Here is a 26,202-nt window from a genome sequence, read left to right on the forward strand (position 1 = left end):
GACGATAAATAAATGGTCTTTAAATGGTGTAGACCATTTAAAGACAGCAGTTAATTGATACGTTATTTATGTTTCACATACTGTTTGTACATTGTTTGGATTTTAAATAGAGCCTGTGAGAATCACGGAAGGTTGCATCTGCTTTCACCGGCTTTGCTGTGCACTCGCCCTTCTTATATATTACATCTGTCCCCCGACGACACACAGGACACACCTCAAACAGCTCCAGGGGGCATATTTCATAGACAATATATGTGGGTGTCTTATGAACAGGGTTGGAAGATTCCATTCTATTAGAACAACAAAGATTTCACCAAAAGGCTGCAACAGCTAAAAAAGTGTAGGATGGTAATCCATCTGATTATTGAAATGTTTAGATTAAATATTGAGTCTCTCGCGTCACATCTGCTGACTCATTCAAGACTGTTATCGAGTCATCAGGATCATAGGTACTGTAGCATCCTGTGGCTCTCCGAAGTCCATACTTGAACAACTTGGGTTGTCCTCTCCCTCCTCCAAATGAAGCCTCTTACAACTGAGGTTCACCGTGGACCCCGACGCCGTCTTCTCGCTAAGACTCGCCAGCCTTCCTAGATTAATTGTTCAATAACATTATTAAAAGTCAAACATGAAAACTCCTGTAAAGTCTCTCCCTATCCCCCAACACTACATATTAGCCCCCCACCCCCTCACACACACGGCACAACATGCTAACGGCACTAGCCTCCACACAAAATGTCTAAAAGAAGCAAATACCAGAATTATAAAAAAAAAAATACTTACATTTCCCTCGTCTTCAGTGCTGCAACGGAAAGATGGCACTGACCCCTCTTTCAATAACCACCTTTTCGAGAATCCGGCTTTATATTGGCCCAGGTTGATTCAACAGTCAGATTCAAAGTGGTGGCAGGAACGTTGCCATCATATATATGAACTCAATCCATCTCAATCTTGTGTCTTCTGAAGCTGGAGTCACATTTGTGCAGCCGACCACTGAGCATCTCGGTTGTCGAAATCGATTCATGCTGCTAGTTAGCTTATCCAAATGTTTCCAAGGCTTACAAGAATGAAATGGCGGCAGGACACCGATGGACAAACCGTCTATAAAGTGGGAGGGTCCATCTAGGGGTGGGTCGAGTGGTAGTGGGGGAGTGCATAGAGCTATGGGGGAATGTACTAAATGGGCATGTTGCGACTATGACGTCTATTTCGTAATTCCAAGGTCCTAGAGCAGCCTCTCAGCCAGGGGTAGCATGGTTAAAAAACTTCCGGACACCATCAGAGAAGCCTGACAAGGATGAACAGATATCCGACGGCTTCGCCCACTCAGCGGTTCCCCAATCCCATGCCACTGGGTGAGCATAAAGGCCACCCCTGACCTCTCGGGGGGATGTGGAGAGGCTTAAAATGGCAAACATGAACCCAAAAGCACGACATTTGAGCAGCCTTAGGAATAGCAAGAGTTTCTGGTTTAATGGATGATCAGGGTACAAAGTCAGTGATAGCAAACAAATCCAAATTCCAGGGTCCAGAAGGCGGTGATCAGGCAGAGCAGTGAAACAAGGGATAATGCTGGAAAGCTAGGAAAAACACACTAGATGATCTGGCAGAGAACATAGGAAATTATATATATACTGGTTGACTGATGACTGATGGAAAGCAAGAAAATCTGGGGGTGGGGCAGGTAGTGGAAAGAGGTGATGCAGAGCAGGGGGGAGTGGCTGAATTCTGAAACAACATGAGAATTAGTAGGGGAGAGCGGGGTAATATGGGACATAGGGTAATGTGAGACACCCCCTGTATCTAGGCAACGTGCACCAACTTGCCATGCAGGAGAAGTTGGTGCTGGTGCTGTGGAATGTATGTTTTTTCACAAAAATTTGTTTTTTGCATGTAAAGTAAATTTTCTTGCTTTGAACTTAATCAACTGTTGTGTCAAAACAAATTGAATCAGGTAGAAAAACTTATATCATACATGTGGGTGAACTTCCAACATATAAAACCGTGTGATGATGCTAGCTGAAGATTAGCCTGAATTGCTAAGAGATGTTGTTTTCACCAGGAAGACAACCTGGGGCCAAACACCCCTCGCAGAGATGGAGAGTGCAGCCGCTGAGGTCATGCAAGGCAAGAAGTCCTTAAGAAAAGGCGGAAGGGATATAAATATTGATAAGACAACCCTCAAAAGATTCATAAAGAAAAAAGAGAAAGGGGAAGTAAAACCAGTAGCCTGGGGTGCAGTAGCCGAGGTAAAGAGAAAATTCACAGATGAGATGGAGGAGGAGCTTGCCAAACACTTGAAACAACTAGATGACCAGTTCCATGGCCTTGCTCCAGTTAATTGCTGTGAACCGGGATTTGAATATACAGAAAAAAACAATATCCCTGTCCCTGCCAATTGGACAGAGAAATAATGTGCAGGTAAGCTAGGGTGTGCAAGAGATCACATGAATCATAATAATCATAGATGTGCTCAATTGACCAATCCCCATGATTCTGTTACTAGTCCCATATTAGTGGTTGTCAATCTAGCTGTCGGGATTTTAACTATTACAACCTGTGTTGTTATGGTAGTTTTAAAGTGGAAAAAGTAAGTGGACCACTTTACCCCGTAGCTGGGGTAAAGTGGGACACAAGACCACTTTTTTTAAAACAATCACATTTTCACTGCCCTTTGTCCTGAAGACATTCTGATCATTTCCATTGCTAGAAAACATCCTGAATTAATGGGAAATGTGTACATTTTACTGATATATCATTTTAGCTCGCCTAGAGGGGAGAAAATGCAATAAATGTCCCACATTACCCCGCTGTTCCCTACATGAAAATCAAGATAACAGAAAATGAAAAATGCTATGAGCTGACTGAAGTTTTGACAGCGTCAGCTAAAGGATATGTGAAAAAAACATATGGAAAAATAATATTAGAGCTAGGTTTGCCTTTAATTTTCAATAAAATTATAATATTCCATTTTGTTATTGTCTTGTTTGTCTTAAAATAGTGATAGTGATGAGGTATATGCAAAGGTTTGGGGATGTTTCCGAGTCACTTAATAACATCTTATTTGTCAGATACAACAGTTTGTAAAGACTTTTTGAAATCCAGCTGAAAGTCAGATCACTTCAAATTCAAATATATAATTTTTTTCGCTACTTTTCCTGCACAGCAATTTCGTAGATCCACCAACAGATTAGGCATTTTTGTAACATTTATGTGCATTTCTCAAGAAATAATGCATTTTGAGGAAATACAACAGGCATATGTGGAGTGCTAATACCTATAAATGTGTAAGGTACAGAATAAATGTGCACACAATATGGTGATAAAGTGGCGGAGGTATGGCCTGTATGAGTTTCCTTCTAATTTCTATATGCAATTGTCGGCAAAGATTAGAATAATCCAGTGGCAAATGTGCGTTGCTGCCTGAGTATATGCATATTTTGCATATATGTGGAGGCTAAACAAAAGAATATTAATTTAAAGAAGGACAATTTTAGTGCTTTTAAATATGTTTGACAAATTTCAGTAACATTTGGAGAAAATTTAAATACAACTCTTTGTCCTGATACATAAAATGTCCCTTCTGACTCTGCGAGAATAAAAATCAATCAACGATTGCAGAAGTGCTGTGACATTCTAATCCAGAGTAGTGTCGAACAGTAACGCAGGTGTAAGTGACTCACTCAGACCTTCTGATGTAATACTTATGTTTAATATTTGCTCATGGTGTGAGCCAAGTTTCCTCTTCTATTTTCAGATTATTGTGTTTTTATTGTGTAAATGTACTTGTGTCATATATTTGCCCAATAAACTTATTTAAATTGATAAACTCACATATATGAGCCTCACATGTGAATTGAGGATTCACTAACCAATTGCAATTTAAAATAATAGGCAGACCTACACAGGTCAGCACCTGTGGCTCAGTTATTATCTCAAAGCAAAGAGGAAAAATAATTGCCCTCCATTCTGATTCCGAGACCCATGCACAATGCCAAGATAATTACCATCCACTTTTCAACATGACTCAGCGCCAGACACATCTGTGCATTGCTATAATCTGTGTGTGTGTGTGAGAGATAAAAACTAAGAGAGAGAGCAGGTTTCCCACACTATAAATTAGTTCTCTTTCAATTGTCCTAAACCTCACCTGCAGCAATTCTTGAATAACTCTTCTGGATGTGGATATCAACTAGGCCACATTTATGTTTTGACATTAAGCACATAAGTCCAGTGGCATTCCCTCTGTCTAAAAACAGACATTTTTACCCACATTAGATGTGTTCATACTTTCTTTGTGAAATGTTCAATTGACTATGCTGTCTGGTGTGATTGACTCAAAATATAATTAAATCTTTAATTCCTTTAATTTCGAATTGAATACTAAGTTAATAAACTATATACAAAATACTTGCTCTGCCTCATCCTCAGAGCCTGAGGGAGCAGGCACAAAGGATTTCAGCCAGCCACACCAATAAGAGACCTACAACATCTCTGAATGACAGGAGAGGCTTTGGATACAGACACTGGGAAACGAGGCTCCTCTATGTTCCTCTATGTGAAATTGGAAAAGAGATATTTAAAGAGGCGTCTATGTTCAAATAAGACCAAAATTGAGTTTTCTTACTGTGTGACCAGGGAGATTTGTGTTTCATGTTCAAGGATAAAGTTGAACCCATGCATTATTCTGCATTATATCAAAACATGTATGTTCAGGCATCATTTACACCATGTTTTGAACCAAAATAAAGGGGTATGACAGGAGCCACGTTAATGCGTGGATATCAGATGACGTTTAGGCTAAAACAAAAGTAAATTACCTCGTTTGGATTCAAATTTGAATGTCGGGGCTCACGAACACTTTGATGACACCACACATGTAGGATGGAGGCATTTAATGTATTTTTCTGTTTTATATGTCTGAACAAGGAGTCACCAATTCAATTGTATTGAATTTGGCTGCAACGCTGTTTACACATGAGATGACAGAAGTGTTTTGTGGACTCAAATACTTCAAACCCCCCCCCTCCATCAGCACAGTGGTGAGTAGATAATGAGGGCAGTTTTGGGTGAACTATCCCTTTAAGCTTCCTTTTGGAATAAACCCAATGTTACAAATACATCTCACTATAGCTGACTGATCATAGGCATGGGCTCTGCCGTCCCCTTGTGGTATATAATAAAAGCACACTGACAAATACAGTTATAAGGTGCTGTTACCTTTCAATGCTATTATACATGTATTATTGTGAGTGAGTCACTAAGACCTTCACATTCCTCAACATAGACAGGATCATAGGGTTATATTAATGAAAATGATAATATTTTTCCACTGGTGCAATAATTTCAAAAACCAGGTTCTGACCACTCCTTCAATGTTTCATTGAAATGTAGAATATCAGACAATGCTAGAGTGGTTGAGTTGAAATTTCAAGAAGTACAGAAACACTTGTTATTCATAACAAAAATTATTATTTTGATTTGCTATTTCATCCCTTAGAAAGGTGAGGTGTGAGGCAGTAAAACCAAACCTAACAGATGTGTTGTTGAGATATAAAATGCAGAAAGTTTATTAAATCAACACAGTATTTGGTCAGCTCATCAGATAGAACTGAAAGTGATGATCACTGCCAATAAATCCTTGTCCTGTCGATAACAAACCTGATTCATGTTCTCTCAACCACAACGAGAGAAACTCAACAATACAAACAGATAACAGTGATGAAGTTCAAGGTCTCAGACAACCGTTACACAAATATTAGATAACTTTTTTATGAGGCAGGTCCAGTCAGTGGAGCCAACAGTCCTTTGGTTCCTTTAGGTCAGTAGAGGATAACAGCAACAATCAGCTTATATTGGGATTAGTCATTTAATTATAATTAGCCACAGCAATGAAATATCTGTATCATAGCATACCCGAGTGCAAAGAGACACTTAATTCTCATTTTTGAAACAGGGACCAGTCATGTTTTGGTCATGTCTTGATGAATGACTTCAAACTGTAAAAAAAAGTATTACTTTTTTTTAATTAACTTGACTAATAATTAATCAAGTTAGCATATAACCAATATCAAGTTATATTATGGGAATGTCACAGTGTTGTGCAGTTGACTACAGAAGTGGTTCTGTTGCTAGGAATGATTTTAGCTTAAACTGGTTAAAATTGTGCTTTGTCTCACAGAAAAAGATTGTAGAGCTTTTAAAAGTGAGCCTAACTGTACTAGTTGTCATATCATTAAGAAAACTACAGTACATTAAAGGAAAACACAGGTACGGATGCTTGGAGCACCGGAAAAGGAAGCACACAAACATTTTGAGTTAGCTCTTGAGTGTGTTTCAAGCACTTGTCCCGGAACACCTCAGATAGACCACCACTACATTTTAAACTAACTCTGCTCGTTTCATTGTCAAAATCGAATAACTCCCTTCCGGTTTGGTTCTGCTTTTGTTGTGTGGCTTCTGTAGTTGTGTTTAGGCTTTTAAGTTTGTGTTATCCATAAATTTCTTTGTGTAAGACTTCCCAGCCACAGTAGAAAGCAGCAGAGTGATTCATCAAACTGCCTTTACCAAGGCAGACAAATAAACGGCACTGTACCTCTATGTACGTACAGCAGTGATGAAAACACATGAAATGTATCCAAATGACAGTCTGTATGTTAAGTATAGGGGTTGTGAGTTCTTGATATGAATAAAACACACAAATACCTGTTTTTCTTGCCACCCCATTTCAAAAGATGTACATAATGTTCCCTAATCCCTCCCTCTCCCCCTCCTCCCCTCTAAAACACTCCAGGAATCAGCCGATAAGGCACAGCATCTGTGTAGCGTTTCCAGTCCTTGCCGTACTTGCTGCTGCAGCGGTGCTCGTCACGCACACAGCGGTGCACTAGCAGGATGGTCATGTAAACGATGTAGAAGTAGGGCAGAAAGTGGCTAAAGCCACAGGCTGCACAGTAGGCCAGAGAGCCCATCAGGTCGCCTGTGTAGTTTAAGTGCCGGGCCACGCCCCAGAAGCCAGAGGTCATGAGCTTGCTGTGGTGAAGGCCACCGTCTGCGGAGTAGTACGAGCACTCGATGTATGTTGGCTTGCTCCCCCAGATGGAGCAGGCTCCCTCTGTGCGGCGGAACAGGTCCTTCTGGTGGTTGGTGGATCGGAAGATGTAATACCCGACAAGGCCCAGGAGGAGGACAGCCAGGGCATGGGTGTTAGAAAGCTGGACTGGGTGGTACACCAGGTACAGACCCTGGAGAGACAGAAACAAATTTATTTACACTCATTATTGCTTAATTCATCTATAATATGTCATGTAAACTACATGCATAAATGTCCTTTTGTATAGATGCTTAAATTTCAAGGCTAAGGTGGATAAACAGGATTCAACTTCGATTCAACCACAAATCAACACTAAAGTTCTGAATTGTGATATCATCTGATAATCTGACTGAAATAACCTTTTCCCTGATATCAGATAGGTATTTACACAAGATGCAGCTGAGAATCCCTAAACATGTGACATCAGTGTTATTACTGTGTTTGTGTTAACAAATGTAATGTATGGTTGTTACCTGCAGTGTGTAGAGGTATGGTAGCCACACACAGTCTCCCCAGCCCAGATACCATCCAAAGTGGTCATGGCAGATGTCAATGGTTTTCAGGTACCAAGCCTCGTTCCAGAAGAAATCCAACACATAAATGGCCTATGAGAAAACACAGACATCACCACAATAAAGGTTTTAGTAACTGACTAGTCTACTGACTAATTGAGCTGTGTCTCGATGATCTTCAACATTCAACATTTAGTGGCAAATGTAAGAGGAGTTGGGGAGGATAAGCACACTCCACACCTAGGTGAGATAACATTACATTATAAACAACTGGTTAATTGCACATGATTAAGGTCAAAGACTCAAAGCCAAGATAAGAAGTAAAGATACAGTTGAGCTCATAGACTATGAGTGTATGTAAAGAGGGACTTCCATCCAGCTCATTTCTACTCCATGCCTCCTCCATGTTCGTGGATGGGACATGGACCAAACTAAAAGGTCAAAGTACACATTGAGTCGTTGTGAATTAAGGTGAATTAAGGTTGTGAATTTCTCTTTTTCTGATAAGTTTGGATTGAATTCGTTATTTGATGCTCTAAAAACAGGGGGAAACATTAAGATTGACGGCTGAGCCTGATTTACAATTAGTTGAGCCCATGTATTGGTGACATCCCTGACACCACTCACCCATTCCAGGATCACCACTGGGCAGACTGGATTCAAATTACAACCAGCGCAAGACGTCGGCTCCTGTGTCCCTGATTATTTTAGCTACTTTGGTACAATGAGAATAAGTGGAGACACGTCTTCCATTATTATCTACAGCCTATGGTTAAGTTCATCTTCAGTATCTTCCATGACATAGCTTCCTCAGGATTATTACACAAAAGTGGGTTAGACACCTTTATTCTAAATATAATTACTAAATATTTTCCTCACTCATCCAGTTTTGTGGAAGCTGTTGAGAGGAGAACTCAGGCAGCAGCTCCTGTCTTATGTAGAAGGTTTGAATGTAGACTTGATGCATCAAGGAGACCAGAAGGTGAAACAATCCAAACGCTAACAGAGTAACATGAGCAATTGTCAACCCCAAGTCTGAAGATGTCTCCCACAGCATCCCAGTATATCTCCCTCTATTTGCATCACCCAGTATAAAAGCACATCCATGAATGGCTTGAATTGCTATCACTCTCTATGTTACATGTAGGTGTTCGCATCCTATTGGATAGTTAGCCTGAGGTATTCCTTAATCACGTTGTGTCCTTACGTCTTGCCACTGGTGAGATACGCAAAATAGTTAAAGTTGGTGAGAGCTGAAGTTGATGCCTCTCTGTGTGGGGCATCTGAATAAGTTATGAAAGTCCATGAGCGTAGACACTACAATGTACTGTTAGTTGGTCCTTCTATCTATAACCTGACCTTAGGTACTACTTGGAGAGAAGGGACTGTGTCTGGAATTAGACAGGATGGACACTAAATTCCTCAGAACTTACCTGCAGTACATTGACCAGAATCATAGAGTTGGTGACTTGGCCGTACAGCTCTTGTTGCTTGGCCATGTAGGACAGATTGATGAGGGTCCAGGCTATAATGCCGGGTCGGCCATTGAAGAACAGCTTGAAGTCAAACCACTTGCCAACGCGAGGGTTGAACTCGATGCCCATCATGTAATTGTAGAATATGTTCCCTGTGAACTTGCTGTCAAAGTACAAGGTAAACCGGGAGGAAGACAAGTGGATAAAGTTATGTATCAATGCAAACAAGTTTAACTTAAAGATTGTATAGAGTATTGAGAAGATGTAAATTTTAGTTTTACTGTTGTGAGTGCTTCAGTCATCTTGCCCCATCAGCATCAATACTCACCAGTCCTGAGAGTTGGTGGGGAAGAAGTGGGCCTTTAGGAAAGCAAAGGTCGAAACAGCATAGCCCAGTATGTTGGCACACCACATCAGAGGGATCCAGTTGTCGAAGATGATGGTGGGAGAAAACCAATGGAGATAGTGGGCATTGGCAACCCACAGGACATGAGTGATCAGCCAGCACTGCAGCCCATTGATCTCATACTTGTTGATCAGGCCTAGGAAACAACACAGGAAGGTGGATTGTTAGAGGTATTAGCTATACACTGCTATAATAATGAATGTCAATCATGTTTTTTTAATTAAGAATTGTTTTATAACAACAATATTGGATCAGATGCTCCAAAGCACTAAATCAGATGGCTTTAATACTCTACGTCTTGTTTATCATCCTCTCATCTCGGGCTGCGAAAAAGTCATATTGTGATTATCGTGGACAATATTTTGATTTTCCAAATAATAAGCAACTGGAATTTTGAGTATGAGTAAAAATCAACAGAAAAACTCAACTTTTTTAACACGTATGTTTTGAGCATAGTAACTTATAACCTTGTAAAAAAAAAGTGATCAAATAAATAAACGTCAACATGTCATGTGCATGCATTATGAGGCTTCACATAAATGTAGAATACAGGAATTGTAGTTTTGTACTTAGCACAGACAATCGTGCCCTACATCCTTACAACAGATATTCATTTTTAATGGAGACAGTGTTGTATTGTGGGTTATATGTAGCGATTTATGTTGCTCGGCCAGCGAGTATTTTCAAGCCTGTCTATAGTGAGTCTGCCAGAGTTTATCCGCCTTTAAATAGTTTGTTTGATCCATTTACACCTGCAGTCACTGAATGCTGCTGTAACGTCATAGAAGAAATCAATCATGAGGAATGAAAACAAGTTCTTGGCGTCTCCTGACCTCTTTACTGCAGAAATGAGCCGGACTGCAGAAAATCTGTCAAAAATTATGAGCTCAGAAAGTCTGAAATCATAGATGTCTATATTTATAAAGAATGTCTGTTCATAACAATGCAGGGCTGATTCAGGATATTTTTACACTGTCTTTAACATGGCAAGTGAGGTTTTTATCCCTGACAGACATATTCACTCTTCAAGCTCCCTCCAGTTGAAACACATGTTGGACTGATTAGCATGGTTTATGTGTGTTTATTACCAGCAGGAGTTCGTGCTCCATCCTGCACTCCACCAACGAAGCCAGGAATAAACTTATGGACAACATCCGGAATACACATGTACAGGAACAACTGTTGGACAAACAGAACTTGTTTTAGCTGATTTGCATTTTCTGCATTTTGGTAACAAAAAGGTCCATGCTGCTTCTTTCACTGCCATGCATTGCCTATTTATTCCTCCTACTTTGAGCTCTCTCCTGTCTCTTACCTGGAAGGCCACCCAGATTGCGTATATCTTGGCAGCTGTCCAGCTGAAGGAGGGTGAGTTGGCCCACATGGAGAGCAAGGTGGTGTCTTTATGGTACAGATCAACCAGAGGCTGGCTGATGGAGCACTGGTACTGATCACACGCCATCACAAAGTAGAAGACAATGAAGGGGGCAAAGCAAAGGAGGCCGATCACGGCAATCAGGGAAAACCAGTCCACCTCCCTGAGGACGAGTCACAGACCAACAAACAAATACAGTATAAAGACAATGTACTGAACAAATGAGTGAAACATTTCAGTTTGATTCCATCAAACAAATACAGATCTCTATGTGTTCGGTAGGCACTGTGTATTAAACAGAACTTTGTTACACTGGACAATTCTGACCTTTTTGACTGTCATAGCTATAAATGCACGAAAGTATTACAAATAACATTTAACTACCAGCATGCTGCACAATATAGTCCTGAGATAATGTTAGTACACCTCTGTTGCCAATTTACAAAATAACCAATTTTAAGTGAAATGCTATTCAGTAATAGACAGAGATACAGCACACTTCTATGCTTTTTGAATTGTAAACTACTCTTTGATGAAGTACATTAATATTGGTTTTAAAATCCAATTTATTATCATATATATTAAAAAATCTTTACTCTGTTCATAACACCATTTTAAGCCATTATGGATTGTTTAAAGCTGGTGTGGGGTCAACAAATTAGAATGTCTTGATTTCATGACAATTCAATTTTATGAGTGAGTCAGAATAACCATGTTACAATCCTTATAATATTTATAATAACATTTCTGTACCAGTACTTTTCGCCCATTATCAGCACATTATTACAAAATCATGATCATTCTGATTGCCATCATCATCTCTGTTGCTGTAATCATGATATGAAATTAGTATACCGTTTCATTAACGTTCTACCTTTAAGCTCATCTCTTGCCTGTCATTGGCATACAGATATGTACAGCAGCATGTACTGTATTTTGTTACGTCAGTGTTTGTCAGGCCTACATAAATCAACAGCTACAGGATGACTCTTCCGAAGGTTTGTGCAGATGTTCAGGTTTCTCTCAATTTCACATATCCTTTGGAAATTCCTCAACATTTACTTGAGATTGGCACAAATCATTATGGTATTCATGAATCCTCCACAACGCTTTATACTTTGTGTGAAACCAGCCTTATAGCAGCCTGTGTCATATCAACTCACCATGCTCTCCCCCACTGTGCTGGCTGCTCCTTGTCTTCAGATGTTTTCCCATCGGCACTGGGCTGAGCTCGCCTCCTGGTGGCCTCCATAGCCACTGCACCGTTCATCTGTGGTGAAGGACAAAGTTATCAAGCTGAGTCAGTTACGCAGTGACACACTGCACTTTGTACACTTGTCCTGTTAAAACAGTGCAGCGTTCACCAACAATACTGAACCAGCAACATACATTGGCCAAACTAAGGATAAAATAGATGTTATCCAAAGAAAAGCCGCTTGACCTGGCTCATTTATACAAGAGACTGATACCATCACATTTACCATTTATTAACTAAAATATATGTAAACATATATACTTGCACTCACTCCCATATTAATATATAATGCGAACGGGTTGTTCTCAAGTCCTGTTCAGTATTTGCTGTTTGAAGAATTACAAGCCGTCCAGTTGCCTGTGTACACATGTACTACTACATCTCCTCAGGGTTGTCTGAACGTGAAGAACCTATTCTTCTGCAGCCACATCAGCCTGATCCATCCACCCACAACCGCCTCTTGCCCAACATGTCCGTTTGCAGCCTGGTTGTTTTTTCCAGCAGCAGATATAACAAGAGGAGAGGAAGTGGGGGAGGAGGAGGGAGCAACCCGTTGACTTGAGCTTCAGTAAAATAATATGTACATGATCAACATCCTGACTTTTGGCACCGTTTCACCTAGTAAATATCCGTGAACTAACCACCAGGAACAGAACGAGCGACACCCTCTGTTTGCTGCTACATAACAGTGTCTCCACATATGATACACATAGTAATACTACGTTGTACGACTAGTTGTATATGCAGTATGGTGATGTGTGTGTGTGTACTCACCTGTGAAGTCACACACTCGCAGTGGAACAAGCGGCTCGTCTCTTCAGGTGCAGCAGTGGATCAACCTCATCACATAACAGCAGCCTGCACGCTCCGCCCATAACGCCATCACGTATTAGACTGCAACCAATAGCGTGCCGGCAGAGGAGGGCCTGGGGAGCGGTCCCTGGCCTCTGATTGGCTGCGCCTGCCTGGAGCCACCTCACAAGGTTGCAGGGTGTATTGAGTGACAGGGAACATTATGAAAGTCCACACCATCATTAAACAACAGATGTGTGTTTGTGGAGTGAAATTCTCTGCAGTCTTTTATCATCTAAAATATAATTCAATTAAAGAAAATCATTTGAAGAAAAACAATGGAACGGTTTCAACTTATTGAGTCATATTAATGTTATGATGCCTATAAATGTGTAATTGATTGTTTATGTGATCTGGGAAATGAAAGGAAATAAAAAAAAGGGGACGAAAAGGGCAGGTTATTTAATATTACAGCTTTCTCCTTCCTGTTCCTTTTTTATTAATGGAATGTTTATAAGTATCAGTGAAAGTTTATTGTTCTATATTCTTTGTTTTGTTTTTTAATAACCCTTACAGTGATTGAGATAAATTCAAACTAATCTAAACTAAAATAAAATCAGATAAATTAAATTATATATATACTTTTGGTTACAGCTACTACTACTACTACTACCTCTACTACTACTACTAATAATAAGTTGTTGTTATGTTTATGTCAGTAAAATGTCAACCCAAAAAATGTACCTCCATCTTTTCCTATTTACTTCAATGGCCAGAAATCAAGAAAACAGCATAACACAAATATGTGTGTTTTTAGGAAGAAAACATTTGGATAAAAAAGTAGCATCTAACTCTTTGAGACATGTTTAGAGGGATGTTCAGGCCAACTCAAACTAGAAACACATAATATCAACAATTGGATTCATGACCCTGAGCATATATCTCTAACACAAAGCACAAAAAGGTCAGCGTGAGGCCCAGTGGTACTCTCCCTCTGGTGCTCTGTGAGTACTGATGCAGAATAAGATCAGTCCTCACAGGAGACTGAATGGAATGGAAGTTATATTTTGTCATGGGTGGATGAGCAGTTATTTACTTGGGTTAAATAACTGCTTTTTATTTGTTTCCCCATACTTTTTCATTCCGCACCACTCTTGCTGCAGCTACCGAACATTTTGTGCTAGGTCCTGTTTATAGGTGCATATACTTAAACTGACCACCAGACAGCAGCACTGTAACAGACCCCGGTGCTTGCATACATTTTTTTTTTAAACCGCTGCACGAGTGAAGTGACAAAAGTTAAATTCTTTGCAACACCAGCACCAGAACTTACCATGGGGTTGATGTGCACAGCATCTGCTCCTTTTGAACTTTTTGTTTACAGCAAGGTAAACAAGCTGCCTTTCAAAGTCCTCCAAAAGAGAAGGACATTTCTTTCTGCCAGCTTCAAAATTTCAGTTTCAACATGTCAAACCAAATCAAATCAAATCAAATCAAAGTTTATTGCACCAATGACAGCATCATCGGAGCAGTGAAATTCTTATGACATGGCAGGCAAACATCTACGCAGTAGTCGACTTTACAAAATGAAAAAAAAATACTAACATACTATGTAACATAACATATAACATAACATTGTAACATATAACATATAACACAGTCAAGTGAATATTAAATTAAGTAATATGAATATATGTATAACATATAACATAGTCAAATTAAAGTCAAAGTTAGATGAAGCAGCAGTTTACAGGGTGAAGGAGTGGGGAATATTAAATAAAATAATATGAATATATGTATAACATATAACATAGTCAAATAAATTCAAATGAAGCAACAGTTTTCAGGGTGAAGAAGTGGGGAATATTAAATAAGATAAGTATATGTGAAGTAAGTGTATTTGTATGATTCGGGAGCAGAATGTACATGGTGACACATGGTGTCATAAATTGCCTTTCAAAAACAGTTTTAATAAAGTCTTGCATATTGTTTACTGACATGCTCAAATTATTTTAAACACATACATGTGCCTGTATAGAGTAGGATCCTATTTTCAAGTACACTTTAAATGATCTCATGATTATTCTGCCAAAGGAATTACATTCAAGTCTACATGAAACAACAAGTTTCTCTAAGTTTTAGAAAAATCCATAATTGGGATATAAAGATAAACCACAACCAATGTTTAAATATTATTTAATTGTTTAATATAACATAAAAGGTTTTGTACATAATGAAAAAAAAAGGGTTGTTAGTGTGAAGATATCAACCTTCCATTTAAAGAAATTCTGGACATTTGAGAAAACCTACACCGTTGCTCTTGCTCTTTTTGGAACAAAAGTGTTGACCACCATCTAAATCTGTACATTCTCAATATCATTTGGACTGAATAATGTAAAATATGTTTGTGTGTGTTTGTTTGTGTGTGTGTGTATGTGTGTGTGTGTTTGTACACATATGGAGACTGGCGGCTCTGTTTATTTATACATCCCTCTTTGGCATGTGTTTAAATATGAACAGTTGATTTGGGGTATTTTCTTTGCACTAAACTGCCTCTAATATCAGGAGTGGGGATAAATTCCTATCTCATTCCGTGTGGCTTTTTGTGCCAAGTTTGACATTCCACCATTGAATTATCCTTTCATGAAATCAAAACCAAACTGCTTCTGCCGGAAAGAAATGTGGCTGCCATAACCCTGGCTTGATGCTGAAAAGGTTTAAGTTTAACCTACTTGTATATTGAGTAAATCAGTCAAATGAAAGAAGACAGAAGAAATTTGTCCTGATAGCGATCTTCTCCAGATTTACTGTGTCCCTAAATGAGAGCGCCTCTTCAGCCTCTTCAACCATCACCCCTCATCATCAAATGGCCTCTATCTCTCTCTCTGATATTTTCCTTTTATTGCAGCTTTTTCTGTTTTAATCTTGTTCCCATTTTCCCTCTGCCATTCTTTGTGTTTTTGTTTACCACCACTTTTCTCTGTCTGTCTCCACAGTCTCTACTTTGTTCCTCTTCTCCCCTTCCTCTTTCCTACCCTCTTTGATCAGATGCCTTGTTGCTGTGCTGTATCCAGACACTGTGATGGATCTGGGCCAAGCAGCAGACGGAACTGCTATACACGATGCGTCTGAGACAAAGAGGAGATTTTGTTCTGGTGCTACTTTGTGTTACTTTGTGAAACTTGATATGGGAAAATGCACAGATCTGCTCTCAGGGAGCTTGTTTTTAATGAGTTTTGTTATTCTGGTTTCAGGATTCAAGTAGATGGTTCAGATTGTAATCCTACTCCATATGAATCACATCAAGGTGTCTGGAAAGAGGAACTCACATAGATGTCTGAATTATTTTTCACTGCTTGGGTTTAAAATGCATCACTTTTTTTAAATCCAAAAATGTAAAAACAGCAAATGGTTAAGAATGTATTGGCATTAAGTAAAACACATTACTGTCAAAACACAATAAGACGTACATAACTAATATAGAGGTCATTAATAACACTGACATTGCGTGTGCATGTGTGTATGAAGTGTAAAATGGACAGTACTTATTCACTCCAGGGAAATCTGGCATCATGAGTTTAATGAAAAATTGTATTTCACGGTTTGGATGATTAATTTACCTCATATCATGATAACCTGATGTAACTCTCTCTCCCATTGTTTCCGTCACTGTACAAATTTTGATTCACACATAGAGGTGCCTTCAGAGCAGATGTTTGGATCTTTCATAACCTGGAAAATACATTTATAGTTTACAGACATGTGTTTCATTGATTAATTTGAATCATTGTCTCTTGCATTAACTTGTGTAAAGTTGTTCTGCATGTTCTTTCTGTATGCATGTCTGTGATGCACCTTGTAAACCTGAAAAGTGCAATATAAAAACCTATATCATGTATTATAATATAATAGTTGGTTGGATGGTTGGTAGGTATGTTTGTTATTAAGATAAAACAAAAAAATAACTTACGGGACTTTCACAAAACTTGGTATAATGATGTGGTATGGGTCAAAGAAGAAGTCATAAAAATGTTGGTGCAGATCCAGATCAGGGGGAAGATCCAGGACTTTTTTGTTTGACATTGTGAGATAGGGCATGGTGTCAGGAAGCGTGTGGCACTGCACAGAATTATGTCAACCGCTTGATGGCTTCATCGTGTACAGTTTACAGGGCAATTACTATGAAACGCTTCTCTACCAAATCTTTGTGTTGATTGATGAGCAGACAATTGTATCAGGCTGGCAAACGTGTTAGAGATTGACTTGGATTTAGTGAAGGTCTGCGCCTGCTTGGCATTGGGAGAAACCATGGGAGAAACCAGTACATTGACCTGATGAACCAGTACAGGTCATCCCAAAAATTATTCCGCAGGAGATAGGCACAGGACCTGTTAGCAGCCAAACCAGTGGAGATCTCTGTGGAGCCGTGGTAGGTTGGTTCACCAAGGGAAATATTTTCAGACATCCAGGAGCTGGACTGACAAATACGAAAGAAAAGAAAACCAGGAGCAGTGTTTATTTGACAGAGCTCCACCAAGGACAATGTGCCTGGAAAAACCTAGGCCGTCCCCTCCTTCTTCTTAGCATGGCAGGGAGGAGAACAAAGTGGACATACAGAATGTCAAGTCAAGGTAGACACAAGTGTGTGGTGAAGGAGTAAGCTCAAGAACATGCTCTAAGACACGGGTTTTCAACCGGGGTACGCGGCCCTCTGGTGGTCCGCGACGGCATTGCAGGGGTCAGCGAAATTTGCTTTGATATTTCAACACATTTCCAGATTACGCTTGAATTTCGTGAAAAATATCTAAAATATGAAAAATATTTCTAAAATTAAATAAAGGTGATGAGGGGAACCTTGAAACCGGCTTGGGGCTAGAAACTGCCAGTAGTTTCCTCCTGTGCATGCAGGTTAAAGGTAGATGTAGAAGAGCGGTTGTAGGTAGAAAAACTCTCAGGAGGTCTTGGAGATGTAGTTTGTATGATGGGATTTTTTTATTTGCCCAAAAAGAAAGCCCAAAAGGGCAGAATTAATAATGAAAATATTAAATAAAACAAAACAGCGAAAAACTAATAGTTTTTAATAAGACAAATAAATTGGCATAATAGCCAAAACAATGAATGCAATAACAGTCAACTTTACCACGTTCGCTGGTTGAGAAACAACTTCTTAGGAGAGCTTTAAGACTTAAGTCTATCCAGTAGCAGTTCTCCCAACAGAATAAACAGACACGCTTAAATCGGGCCTAAGCACACCCCAATTGTTGTGTGATATTGTATGATTATCATTTGTTACATATTCTGCATTACTTTGTCATCTTACTCTTCAGTTGTAGCCCCAGATTATGTTGATTGTTATTGATCACCGTTACTTTAACGTTCTCTAAACATGTCAGCTACATGTCTGTACATGTAAGTCATGAACGTTATATATTGATGTACATATGGTTCTGAGATACAGTACAACTACAAACTGCACTTTAATTTAGTTTTTGATTCTTAAGCATCTGAAAATCAACCGTTTTTGTAGTTTTCTACACAGATTTTTCTAGATTTGTTTGAGGTTTTTAAATAAAGCCAACATGGAAAACCAATGTTAAAACTTCCTTCTATCCACATGCACGCAGGCACACACAAGTAGGCACGCGCACGCGTAGGTACATCATCGGATTATTTTGTAGTCCGAATGGTGGTCCCTGGGACAAAACCAGTTGAAAACCCCTGCTCTAAGATATAACTTGTAAGTGTTTTTCAAGTCGGACACAGAGAAGAGGCAAACCAAATTGATGCAATGCTGGATTAGCAAAGCAACTGATCCTTGGCACTCCCCAAGTTCTTTGAAGTCTTCAAAATCTCAGGGGCATCTTACCTGTACATATTGGAACCATGTGCTGGACTAAAAGAGAAACCGGGAGGACAGCCTGTGGGTTCAATGTAGAGTCAGCAGACAAGAGATTACACTTCCCCGTACACACACTTCTAGAGTGCAACCAAGTTCCCAATAACAGCTCCGAGATACCTACCCCGAGCGCAGCACAGTTCGCCGACGTAATACCATCCCTCGATCCGGATGCCAAACATGCACCTCTTACCAGGCAGAGACATTCTCAGGGTCCTTAAGGTCCGTGAACAGATAAGTGGTCCAGGCAACGCACTGTTCGCTCAAAGGCTGGACCGAGGATGGGTTGTTGTTGACGGGTTGTTGTGTTGTTGTTAAGAAGCTTTGTTGACTGTGAGTTTTAGGTTGATAATGCTCTAAAATCCTTCGACACTAAGGAAAAAGCCATCCGTTAACTCCGAGTGTATACCGAAAATGCCCTCAGCTTCTAAACTCAAGTTGCAGAAGATTGCATCAAATTGAGGCATTCCCACCTGAGGATCGCTCCAATGATGGAATGAAGGAATACCTAGAACCTTTTGCTGATGAGCTACCCAATAAACGTAGCCTTGGGTTGTCCTGAAACATTCACACAGATGCTTTCATGTTCCAGATCGCAGGTGATCAGAAGACGTTTATCCGCAGAGGAGTATTGTATATGGTAAACAGTCTAAACCTCTTGGGTTTCTTGCACCAGTCTCTCTGTGTAGATGACTGATACTCAGAGGGCTAACGTGCAAGCAGAAGACTGGTACTCATCATTGCCTAAAGACATGGAAATTGAGGTGACTAGGTGGATCACCGAGCCATAGTTGCTGAAATGTGTTTAGCATTCGAAAACATCACACACTACATGGATAGCAAGTCGTGCTAGGATACATCCACAATCAGTCAAGAAGATTTTTTGCAAAAGGAGTTTCTCTGCACAATAGGATCCAACGCATCCATCAGTCGACTTGTCCGGCCAGTGGAAGTACATCCATACAGATCTATATCCAGTGGATCTCACACTTGTTACCAAACGGTGCACCCTCAAAGCTTTATACGCTTCTGAAAGTATAACATCCTTGTCACAGCAGTGGCACACTTGATTCACTCCTTCTCCCACTCTTTCATGTGCCAGTTTGAAAGGTCAAACCCTCAAGAGGGGGACACAGGAGTGTTCTGCACCTCATTTACAGTATGTGTTCTGTTTAACTATGTGACAGCACAACGTTGTGGTAGATGACCATATTCAGGCAATGTGTTTTGCTTCCTGAGTCGCAGGACTTCAGGTGTAAATCCCTCCAGTACAGTTCATGGTTAGTTTTTATTTGTGTTATTTACAGACGTCAGCTCTTTGTATTAGGTGTGAAAATTGACATCCTCTCCCCAGAGTTTTTTTGAGTGTCAAGCTGATTGGATACCTAGCGAGACCTTCACAGCTATTGTAATAAGAACAGTAAGGTACTGAATGTATAGTTTGAAATAAGAAATGAAAAATGTCTTCATCCCACTTTATTACTTCTGCCATGACCGTCATGTATTCCATCCTGTCCATTTATTTGTTTGTTGTAGGATCAGTATACCACAAAAACTACAGATTGAATTACCACAAAAGTTCAATTTTAAACTGTGTGATTATAGTGATGAGAAAATGTTGAACAGAAAGAGCAGCCAGCAGCACAAAGGTCCTGTTGCACGATTACATGAGTTATATACGCATAATGGTACATTATTTTAAATACAAACAGCCTGATATTTTGATTATTTCTTGTTTGGACATTGTCACAAATATGCAGTTCATGAGTTCATTAACCAGGTTAACAAAAAACAATATGGCATTATTATCATGTGCAGGTAGGTCTGTCTTATGTGTGTGTGCATATTTTTGTGTGATCAATATAAAAGGAGCTGGCATATGTGGGTGGGGGAGCAGGTTGCCTGACAAATCTCACCCTAATCAGCTCCCCTGGGATGGTGTAGCTCTGTCTGTGTGCATAACACTGTGTGTCTGAATCTATGAATATTGTGAGTGTACATGTATGATTAGGAGTGTGCATGGTTGGTGTGCGACTGGGTGTATTTGCCCCTTTGTTGGTGTTTAAGTGTCCTACGAATACAAGGGTCCGTGCTGTATCAGACACGCAGCACAAGTTGGCTCTTAAATAATTTACGATAAATGAAAGTGAAAAATTAATGAGGGAGCAAATCCTCTCTTCTGCACCCCCCCCCCCCCCCCCCTCCAGAAGAGAGGATTTGGCGTGGAGGAGAAAGACATCCACATCAGGATAGATCCTGATGTGGACATTTCAAAAACGTACATACAGTAGTCCTACAAAAAGTTTATAAATTCACAAAAAAAACAGTCATGTGATACATGTGCAGGGTCTCTTACATAAATTGTCATTGGTATATTCCAGCATAATGATGTCATCACAATGTATACCATATGATTGGTTTATCTATAGAATCTGCAGATCCTGTATATTCCCTGACTTCGAGGATTAGGTAATTCCATCCATCCATCCATCCCTTATTTACCACTTTACCTTTAACGGTAGTTGGGCTGGAGCCAGTCCCAGCTGACATAAGGGCGAGAGAGGTGGGTTACACCTTAATAAGTCGAGAGTCCAACACAGGGCTGATATACAGGGACAAACGTCCCTTCACATACAAGGTAAACTTCAAGTCTCCAATAAACTTGCTATAGGAAGAAACCAGAGTAGTCAGAGAAAACCAATGTATTTTTTTCAACATATGAGCTTTAGCTTGTGTCATTAGTCCCATAGGATGCAGAGATACCTTAACAATGTTGTCATTCTTCATTTTGTCTTTAATCATATACTATCATTCAATGACTCACTATAAGCTGTTTTTATCTCTCAAGCCATATTTTTTTAGGGAGATGTATTTTTCTCTGATCATATTGTGGTTGATATTGACCTTTGATCTTTGATAATTACCAAAAAAAACACATCTGGAGATACCCTCCCACATAACACTCCCCCAAGTATTTGTACTGCATGTATGAGAATGTGGGTAGTGTTCAGGATATACATGATAGGAGCGTGGAGGCTAATGTGTGTGAGAGCACACTGACAGGATGTGAAATAGAAGACAAACAGGGCACCTCATGGGGCCTGCAGAGAGGTGTCCATATGGGCATCATGATGAGCCACAGCCCTGTGATTTATTCAGAAAAATAAGAAACACAGAGGAGCTTGAAATAGGGCTCACAGTGTTGTTTAAAAATAACTGATGATCTGCTTAAATTTAAAGCTTGATTTGTGTTGCAAGTTTGACAGACGAGGCTACATTATGGATATATTTGGTTGTCTATGTTCAGGAAGTTTGTCTTAAATAACACAATAAAGTGCATTTACAGTGTTGTACCATGAGAAACAAACCTTTGTCATCCATGTTGCTTTCAATGTCTCGATTCTATGAACAGACAGTTCTTCAGTCTATAACTGAACCAACTTACCCATTAACATGCTATTACGCTCTCATCCAACTGAATTGACATTGGTCAGCTACGCTCATAAGGAGAAAATAGTTACATCAACTCTCTAGGATTAAATCTGGAATTTTCTAAAAGCCAGGTCTAATTTATAACCGTTCTCAGTCTGTACTAAAGTAATTGACACAATGTTGAAAAATTCAGTGCAACTGCATTTTGTTGCACAACAAAACAGTCTTTGCAAACAGCAGTTTATGTACCAAAGATAAACAAACATCACATCATCTACAAACGGTCAGCTTACATGTCTGTGCTAGGATGCTCTGTTAGCTGTGTGTTAAGGCTCACAGCCTTTCTATACTTAACAGAATATTTCCATTGTTTGGTCTCTTCATTTAGTATTAATATTTTTTAGCCTGTATTTAACCAGGTGAGTGCCATTAAGATTGAACATCTCTTTAACAAGGGAGACCTGGCCATGAATAGCAGCAACACAGTTTCAAAAGTAGAAGTTATGAACAGACAAACACTTAGATAACAAGATTAAAACTTGATCATATCAAACACCTCATGACCTGGACACTGGAGATTTAGACACAGCTGTAAACGTGCTCAAGGTAACTGTGCTTTCAAGCTGAAAATGAGTCTGTAACTTATAGCGTGCATTAGGTGCCAAAAACTTAACAATGATACTAAAATGTGCTACAAATACTGGCCTTATGTTTTTGTCTGTACGAAATTTAGATTAATATGGATATTGGGTAGAGTGCACTGTGGCGGATTCAATTAACCTCAAGATAACCCTCATGAAGAATCTATTGCGTGAAATGCAGATACGTTAAGATTTTCTTTGGTTGACCTCAGACTGACAGGATGAGAAGACTCCTCATGCCTTCTCCCTTCATTACTCATATTCACAATACTGCAAGTTTAATCACTTCCGCCATCACCAGTGTTTATCCCTCTTATGCTAAAAAGTTAAATGCTCCATCCATCCATCCATCTAGGGTTTTTTTTTCTTTGTAAATATTTATATCTGACTTAGATACAAAGAATTTGTTAAGTCATACTCTTCACATTTCATGAAAATGTGTGTTTAAAACTTGCAGTGGTCGACTGACCAGACTGGTGTGTGTGTGAGCCCGTTTTATTACCCCTGTATAAACTTTTAAACACATCCTTTGTCAAGACCAGTCCTCATGGGGTCAACAGTCCCTGGTCTGAATGAGGCTTAACATGATTTTTGAGTTCTGGTTAAGGTTAGCGGTCAGTTGTGAATTGTTGGTAGGTTAAGGTTAGGGTTAGGCATGAATTTGTCACGGTTTAGGTTAGGGATATGGTTTTGGTTGGGCTGTCCACAATTAATTGAAGTATAATTCTAGCTGCACAAATGTGTGTGTGTATGTTTGTGCATCAGAGATTAAGCATTACTGTTCTTATTACAATAGCTGTGAAGGTCTCGCTAGGTATCCAATCAGCTTGACACTCAAAAAAACTCTGGGGAGAGGATGTCAATTTTCACACCTAATACAAAGAGCTGACGTCTGTAAATAACACAAATAAAAACTAACCATGAACTGTACTGGAGGGATTTACACCTGAAGTCCTGCGACTCAGGAAGCAAAACACGTTGCCTGAATATGGTCATCTACCACAACGTTGTGCTGTCACATAGTTAAACAGAACACATACTGTAAATGAGGTGCACCCTCTTGAGGGTTTGACCTTTCAAACTGGCACATGAAAGAGTGGGAGAAGGAGTGAATCAAGTGTGCCACTGCTGTGACAAGGATGTTATACTTTCAGAAGCGTATAAAGCTTTGAGGGTGCACCGTTTGGTAACAAGTGTGAGATCCACTGGATATAGATCTGTATGGATGTACTTCCACTGGCCGGACAAGTCGACTGATGGATGCATTGGACCCTATTGTGCAGAGAGACTCCTTTTGCAAAAAATCTTTTTACTATTTTAATAAATATTTTTTAAATATGAAAGTTCTTCCTTGTCTACAAGCATATTGTGTGTCTGTTTCTACATGCATCTGCATCTGTGTAATTCTGCCTGTTGTGACGTAAGCATGTGTGTGTTTAGTCTGTGAGATGCGTCAGTAACTGGGGCAGAACTGATTGTTACTGATGGCTGTAGGCAAGCGCAGACCTACATTCTGCTCTGCCATACAGAGGAGGAGGAGGAGGAGGAGGAGGAGGAGGAGGGGTGCAGGAGGGTAATGAAAGTTGGGGTCTCTCCTGTCCTTACTTCCCTCCTTTATCCCCTTCTCTTCTATGGCATCCTCCCACACTCCTTTCTCTTGTGCTGTCCAATCTTTGTTGGCTCCACTCTTTCTCTCTCCTCCGCCCTCTCCTCAGCTCTTCATCCTGTCTGCTGTGACACTTGACAGACACAGGGACTTGCTCAGCACACGGAGGGGAAGTCAATGTGGAACGAGAAAATCGTGACCAAATATAAAAAGTCGAGGAGAAAGACGTGCAGCGTTTCTCCAAGTGTAGGTTCATAACCACGTGACACAGACAGAGAGGGGTGCACACTGCTTTGAATAACATTTTAATATTTAGATAATAATTGTATAAGCATCATATCCACTGTCAACTTACAAATATTTAACATTTAGATTTAACATTTAGATTTAACATATATTTTGATTGATCATTTAGGTTTAATATTTATCATTTAGATTTCACCTTAATATTTGGAGACAATATTACATGAACCTATATAAATAATTACAAGAAAACTGGTTTTGGGCAAAAAAAAAGGTTAGAACAGGGACGGGCCCAATCTGAGATTTGATTCGCGTCTGAAGTCCCTCTGTCCTGTCAGTATTCTTTAAAAAACTTACAAAAATTCAACATGCAATATTTTTCAAAATATATTCAATGATATTTTCCTCAGAGCAAACAATAAACAAGGATTGACTTAGATTTGCACCCATATGGATGTTGGACATATTATTGGCCCCTCTGATACAATTTTGACCAGTTTATGGCCCCTGATTCAAAAAAATCGTAGATCCGCCACTGCTCCTGCATGATTTACGTCATGTTCTTTCAACGGCCCAGCCTCCACATCTTGACTCTGTGTTTTGCTACGTAAAGTGGCCTCCCTGCTCTGACACTGGACCTAAATCACAGGGTAAATGGAATATGGATTAGATTTCAGGGATACTAAACTGTGATCTCAAACACCTGCTTCTTCTCACTTGCCCCGAAGAGTTATATCAATGTTTCTCTGTGAAAATTCAGAACATTTTGAGACTGCATTGAGTTTCTGTTATTGTGTCTGCCTCTGGTATCTGACATTTACAAATATATCAAATCTGTAACTATGGTGGATTAAATGTTGTTCTATCTTCTCCTCTATTAAATGTGTTGTGATTATATGTTGCTGACGAATGCAGCAGTATCAAGGGTCACTGCAGCTTTTAGTTCCTCTTTTAGTCAAACGAAACACTTCACTGTCGCCAAGTATTTGCAAATTGGGAAACTGTTGGGATTCAAACTTGTTGTGTAAAGGGCCTCACAATCCTCTATCTATCACTCTTTTTGAAAGAACACTCAGCTGATGATCTAACAATTTCTGAGGAGAACAGCTCACCAGAGTCTCGAGAAACTAGTAGGTTTTAGTTTCATGTACTGCCGAGCACAGTGATGGTGCAGAGGACTGTTCACATCTGATTTCAGTAGACAACACTGGTCGCTCAAGTTCTGCTGTTTCCTCAAGAAGTGGAAGAAAAAACGCCTCGTCATCTTGTTTTATGGTCATCTGACATCTGATCCCTGACCCCAACCATTGGGACATAGGGCCTGAGATTTGTTTGTGTGTGTGTGTGTGTGTGTATGTGTGTGTGTGTGTCTATATTTTCTTGATTTTTAAAGTTAAGTAAGTACAACTCCTTCAAAAAAGAATGTCGAAATTAGCTCCAAATGTCAGTGATGCACTACGACTATGACATAAATAA

At 39.6% G+C, this 26,202-nt stretch overlaps 1 protein-coding gene across 2 annotated transcripts; it reads right to left on the reverse strand.

Moving 5' to 3' along the window:
* Positions 1-5,541: 5,541 nt before the first annotated feature.
* On the reverse strand, positions 5,542-12,979 carry dhcr7 (7-dehydrocholesterol reductase). 2 transcript variants are annotated; one of them, XM_062390208.1, is made up of 8 exons: positions 12,891-12,979; positions 12,025-12,131; positions 10,802-11,024; positions 10,575-10,665; positions 9,409-9,622; positions 9,039-9,243; positions 7,567-7,698; positions 5,542-7,244 (listed from the first exon to the last, which is right to left on the reverse strand). In XM_062390208.1, exons 2-8 carry the CDS (start codon positions 12,129-12,131, stop codon positions 6,780-6,782), a joined length of 1,437 nt encoding a protein of 478 aa, XP_062246192.1. In that variant the 5' UTR covers positions 12,891-12,979; the 3' UTR covers positions 5,542-6,779. The 2 variants fall into 2 exon arrangements, with proteins under 2 accessions (XP_062246192.1, XP_062246185.1); XM_062390201.1 differs by lacking the exon at positions 12,891-12,979 and adding an exon at positions 12,388-12,466.
* Positions 12,980-26,202: the final 13,223 nt, after the last annotated feature.

This window comes from Platichthys flesus, chromosome 1 (genome assembly GCF_949316205.1).
Source record: "Platichthys flesus chromosome 1, fPlaFle2.1, whole genome shotgun sequence".
Classification (NCBI taxonomy): domain Eukaryota; kingdom Metazoa; phylum Chordata; class Actinopteri; order Pleuronectiformes; family Pleuronectidae; genus Platichthys; species Platichthys flesus.